General features: G+C 38.0%; 1 protein-coding gene across 1 annotated transcript in view; it reads right to left on the reverse strand.

Moving 5' to 3' along the window:
- CCNB3 (cyclin B3) overlaps positions 1-6,153 on the reverse strand; it is a 70,162-nt gene that overhangs the window by 18,185 nt on the left and 45,824 nt on the right. Inside the window, exons 3-5 of the mRNA XM_045288270.1 lie at positions 5,470-6,133; positions 3,750-3,872; positions 1,462-1,554 (exon numbers count right to left, since the gene is read on the reverse strand). Of these exons, the coding sequence (XP_045144205.1) occupies positions 1,462-1,554; positions 3,750-3,872; positions 5,470-6,133 (880 nt within the window). The remainder of the gene's footprint in view (positions 1-1,461; positions 1,555-3,749; positions 3,873-5,469; positions 6,134-6,153) is intronic.

Here is a 6,153-nt window from a genome sequence, read left to right on the forward strand (position 1 = left end):
AGTTTCCAGACATTTTTAATCTACATGGACTTGTTGAAATCATCTCCCCTTCCCCCGGCCACCACCACGGTGCCCCCCTACCCCTGAAACCCTTAGACTTGTCATATAGTTTTATAGGTTCAGTTGTGTAAAAGTGTCAATTTGACAATGAGTGGTCTGTGGTAGTTACATAATCTCGTGTCAACTTAAGGATATTAAGAGTGAAAGTGTGGAGTCTAGCCTGTCATTCAGGTCACAGCCTGATGGTGGCTCTTTGTGGATGTGACCTTCTCAAGAGGACTCTAGGAACTTCCCCTCTCTTGATACTGCCAACAGAAGAGGCTCTCCCTCTCTCTGCTTCACCTTCCTGCTGTTCAGACACCCAGAGAGCTAGAGGAGTCACGTGGAAACCTGCACCAACCCTGAGAGGCTTCCACTGCCACTACATCCACAAGATTGTTACTCACTGGACTATTATCTTCCTGTATTCGGCATCATTGCGAGTGGCAACGTAAGTCTGAAGAAGGATTTATGGACTACTATCAGACATATGGGCTAATATCAGACTTATGGACTTGATCTGGACTGGGTTAGGATGTGTTCTCAATATCCAATTGCTCTTTGACAGAAAGCTCTATTTCTTATACTCATATGCATGTCCTTGGATTTGTTTCTCTAGTCAACCCAGTCTAACACAGGAAGTAATTAGCAGCTAATAATAATGAGTTCAAGAATGAAGAAAATATTCTAAATTGATTGTGGTGATGATAGCATAATTTTTAAAGAATATATATTTAAACCACTGAATTGTATGGTACATGAATTATATGGCAATAAAGCTGTTTTTTAAAAGATATATTGTACAGTTCCATTATACAACATTTGTGACATGACAAAATTGTAAAGACGAAGGACATTAATTGCTACTTGAGATGGGGGAAATATAAGGAGGGAGATGCTTGTGGTTATAAAAGGGTAATACAGGGATTCCTGTAGTAATGGAAACGTTCTATGTCCTGTGTGATGGTGATTATACAAATATACACATGTGATAAAACTACATAAATGAAACATGCACACACATACAAATGCGAGCATGTAAAACTGGTGAAGTTGAAATAAAGTCTGTGGATTATATGAATGTCAAGTTCCTAATATTACCACTGGGGGAACTGGGTAAAGGGTTCACAGACCAACTCAGCACTATTTCGCAACCTCTTTTGTATCCATTATTTCAAAACAATTTTTTTAATCCATAGAAATATACCAAAAATTTCAAGCTTATATTCTGGTTATTTAAAAATGTAGAAAACAAAGTTAAAATATTTTGTCCTCTAGATTATAAAAATTGAAACTATAAATTACATCTTATTCAGCTCTGGCTATCAAGAAAATGTTTACCATGTTTGACAACTAGAGGTGCTGAATGAAAAACTGATCAACAGAATTCGAATTCCTTAAAGCAGCAATTATTATGCTTACCTGTACCTCTACCAACCAGTCCACAAGAATGGCCCTCATGTCACTGTTGATGTCAGTTTGTCTGTTCATATATTTTTTAATTATGAATTTCTCCTGTCATCAATAAGAAAATGTGAATGAAAAAATTCTTGTAATTTGAAAACTGTAACTTAACATAATTAACTTCTCCTTTATGATTCTAAAGGAACCCTGGTGGCATAGTGGTTACACATTGGGCTACTAACTACAAGGTCAGAAGTTTGAAACTACCAGCCATTCTGTAGGACAGAAATCAAGAGTGAATTTGGTTTTGGTTTTCATGATGTTAACTCACTATTTTCAGCTGGTGCCAGAGAGGGGCATCTACCCACTGCCATCAAGTTAATTTTAACTTACAGTGATACTATAAGGCAGATTAAAATGGTTTCCTAGAGTTTCAGAGGCCAAAGACTTTTACATGAGCAGAAATTCCGCTGGTGGGCTCAAATTACTGAATTTTCAGTTAGGTCTGACACCAGGCTCCTTGAAGAGGAGTACATTAAAAAAATGTACTTTTTTTAAAAAAAAGCTTTCCTTGGGAAATGGATTCATATGGTATTCAAATGCTTTGGAAAATACTTAAAAGTCCAGAGGGAATGTAAGTACAAGTACACATATGGCGATAGATAGATGGCAGAAAGGTTCTTCCACTTCTGTGCAATACATTGTAAAGTAAAGCATTATACTTTGTAGATAAGTTTTTCCTGAACTTTAATCTGTATATGTGCTACTTACGGATCTTGAAAAACTTCAGATTGTGATGCAGAAGGTCTGAGTTAGCACTAGGTGTCTGCATTGAGTGAATCTGCTGCACAAGACTTCTTCAGAGAATAAATAGCAAGGATTTTACTTTGAGGGCTAAGGCAGGCCTGACCCAAGCCACGGTATTTTCAATTGCTTCATACGAATGTGGAAGTTGGACACTGAATAAGGAAAACTGAAGAAGAATTGATGCATTTGCATTATGGTGCTAGCAAAGAATATGAAAGTGCCATTGACTACTAAAAACAAACAAGCATCTGTCTTGGAAAAAGAACAGCCAGAGGACTCCTTGGGAGCAAGGATGGTGACAATTCATCTCATGTACTTTGGACATGTTGTCAGGAGAAAACAGTCCCTGGAGAAGGACATTATGCTTGGTAAAGTAGAGTGGTAGTGAAAGATAGCAAAGCCTTCAATGAGATGGCCTGCAACAATTGACTCAAGCATGTGAGGTTGGTGCAGAACCAGGCAGTGTTTTGTACTGTTGTGCATGGGGTCACTGTGGGTCCGAACCAACTCTGGATCTTCACAAGAACAATAACAACAATAACAGGATTCCAAGTGAAATCCACACTGTTCAGCCAAGGTCCACATTTTCAGAATGACAAGACTGTCTCTTACGTCCTGCAAAGTATACTAGAAAACACATGGGCTCTGGAGTCAGACAGGAAATTGTACTCTCTAGTAAGAGAAGACTAGATATACACTTTCTCTCCTTATATACACAAAGCCCTGGTGGTGTAGTGGTTTATGCAAAGGCTGCTAACTATAAGGTCAGCAGTTCAAAACCACCAGCTGCTCTACAAGAAAAGATGAGGGTTTCTACTCCTGTAAAGACTTACAATTTCAGAAGCCCACAGGGGCAGTTCTATTCTGCCTTATAGAATCACTGAGTCAGAATTAACTCAATGACAGTAGATTTATTTTTTTGTTTTCTTGTATATAAGGCTTGTTAAAATCCTGATTAGCATGTGTTTCCATCTGTTCCACTGTCAAAAATTGAAGAAATTTTCAAATTGATGAATATTAGTAGTAAATGAGACTAGCATATTTCAACGGAGAAAACTTCACAGGTTGGAGAGCTGAAACAAAGGGTGTGAAAAAACAAACAATGCCAGAAATTTGTGTAAAGATCTCTGAGAGCAGCAACTTATAGAGACTACTTAACCACTTTTGTCTTTCTTTACTCAGTACTTAAAGATGCAGTCTTATGATCTTCAAAATAATTAGATCAGATGAAATGCTAGCTCTACTACCTACTAGTTGTGTGACTTGGAGCAGTAGGATATTAAGAATAGCAATCATTATGAAGCTATTAGGAGAATTCAACAAAATAATATCTATAAATCCCTTGGCACAATATTGAACTCATAGCAAGTCACCAGTAGATGTTAGGTCCTATTATTGCTATGTTCATCATTATTACCTTCTTTTTCAACTTGCATATTAAAAAAAAGTTTGAAGAAATGAACACTAGAAAGCACTGGTCTTCCATGTCACTTACATACCTCTCTCTCCTTCATGTAACTGAAGATATCTTTGGCATATATTGAGTTGAATAATGGATCACTGTGGTCCTTGTCAATATCCTCTGGTGAGGTCATCTGCTTGGAAATCACCAAAAAGGGTGTCTTAGGAGGAAAAAGATTCCAAGGAAGGTTTAACATATGCATATCAATAATAACATCTTTCTCCCTACTATCTTTTGCAAAAGTTCCTCAAGCCTCATATATTCTGGGTCATACCAGTATAACCTTTGAGCCTGAAATCCTCATTCTGTCTGTAGATAAAGGAATACCTAGTCTTCCGGGTACATTCCTATCCTACCCTAAGAACCAGCTACCCTGCCCTTTTTACTTAACTGTTTGTTATGAGTTTGTTATGAGACAATGGGTTGTTACAAATCAGTTGTCTACTCAGCAATTCATACACATTTTATCTTATTGGTTTCCATGCTCACAATTTAATATTATTTTTTTCACTTCCTCTCAGTGAATGTTTCCATTCCTCCTTCTTTTCTAAACTTTCTGAAATTTTTCTTCAGCACATGCCACCCTTTTAAGATCAAATGGTTGATTATTCAAGAGAATTCACACTTCAATAGTGTTATTTTCACTGAAAATTGAGCCATGGGATTGAACTATTTCCAGACCTGATGGGTGATTAAAGGTCATAGTCTTGGGGGTTCCAAGACTATGGACAAGTCTGGTCTTTTTAAAATTTTGAGGTTTTTCCCACATTTTTTCCCACTCTATCCAGAATCTTCAGATGTAATCACTTTCAGAGAAGTTGGTAGTGGTTTCCAGGCACCACCTGGGTCTCCTAGTCTCAGGATCATGGAGACTGATATTCACAAGGGCCATGAGGATCTTTGATTTTCATTACTCTTCTTTTTTGCAAACAAGGAGAGACAAATAGCTGCACGTTAGAAGGCTGCTCATGAGCTTTTAAGATCCTGGTCACTACTCAACCAAGTAGGTTGTGAAGCATTGTCTTTGTGGACTCTGTTATGCCAATTGAGCTTGTTGTCCCCCAAGACTATGATCCTGATCCTCCAGGTCCAGTGACTTATTCCTTAAATGGCTTGGTTATGTATAAAAAAATTTCATAACTTGATCCCTGCATACTCTACCATATTCATGGATATATTTGCAACATAGCCATGTACAAATATCCTGTCAAATCTCTGTATATTTTTGGGCATATTCCCACTCCCCCTCCCACACCTGTTTAGCCTTTGTGCCTATCTATGCATCTATTCACAGGATTGCCAGTAGGATTATTACAGAGTTGTGTATATAATAGTATTTACTCTGTTCCTAGGCACATTTCCTAAAGTTCTAGAATCTCCAAGAAAGGTATTTTTCTTTTATTATTTCAGTTTAAGGGAGCCCTGTTGGCATAGTGGTTACACAATGGGCTGCTAACAGGAAAGTCAGCCATTCGAAATCACCAGCTACTCCAATGGACAAAGACAGGAGATGGGATCTTCTACCATATATAGTCCAACTGCTCAGGAAAGCCTAAATACCGTATATACTCAAGTATAAGCCAACCCAAATATCAGCTGAGACACCTAATTTTACCACAAAACTGCATAAAAATATGTGCTGAAAAACTCGGCTTACTTAAGTATATACAGTAAGTAATTAAATAAAATTTTGTTTTGTTAGTCTTTATTTCAGAACAAGAATACTTCACCTAATTTACGTGAAAAATAAAGAATACCTCTTTCTGTGCTATCTTTTCCTGAGGTGAAGATTTATTACAACTGGATTCACATACATCGGATGTGTCTGCAGTATACATTGTAGCAGTGTTGCCTTTCAGAAATTGAGTGGCAGTGCTGAACAGATGAGGGTTTGTCTCACCCTGTAAGGTTCGGAGTGCTGTGAGAAAAATGTTTTCCTTGATGGCAGTATTTTCTTGTAAGTGTACATGATCCTTGAAGGAAAACTGCTCCCCAATGGTGGGTTTCTCTTCCAAAGCTAATATGTTCTTGAAAAAGAATGCCTCACTGATAGCAGTCTCCTCTGACAAGGCCAGAGTTTTCTTAAAGAACACTTCCTTTACAATTGGGGGCTTCTCCTGAAAATCCAAGGACCCTCTGAGGAGTTTCTCCTTCTCACTTCTAAGTTCCTCCTGAAAGGCCAGGGACTCCTTGAAATGAGTCTCTGTATCAACAGTGGGCTCTTGTGTAGGGCTAATTGTGAGCTTTTCTTGTAAGTCCAGTTTCCAGAGTTTTCTCTTCTCAATACTGGACCTGTCCTGTACAGCCAAAGTTTCCTGGAAGAGGGTTTCCTTTTCAATGTTGTGGATCTCCTGGAAGACTTTTAGCTGCGTAAGATGGAACTTTTCTTCTTTGGTGGTGTTCTTTTGCAAAATCAACCAACTTTTTAAGAGAAACAATTC

Source organism: Echinops telfairi, unplaced genomic scaffold (genome assembly GCF_000313985.2).
Source record: "Echinops telfairi isolate 266 unplaced genomic scaffold, ASM31398v2 ScPeMD7_19;HRSCAF=73, whole genome shotgun sequence".
NCBI classification, from domain to species: Eukaryota; Metazoa; Chordata; class Mammalia; order Afrosoricida; family Tenrecidae; genus Echinops; species Echinops telfairi.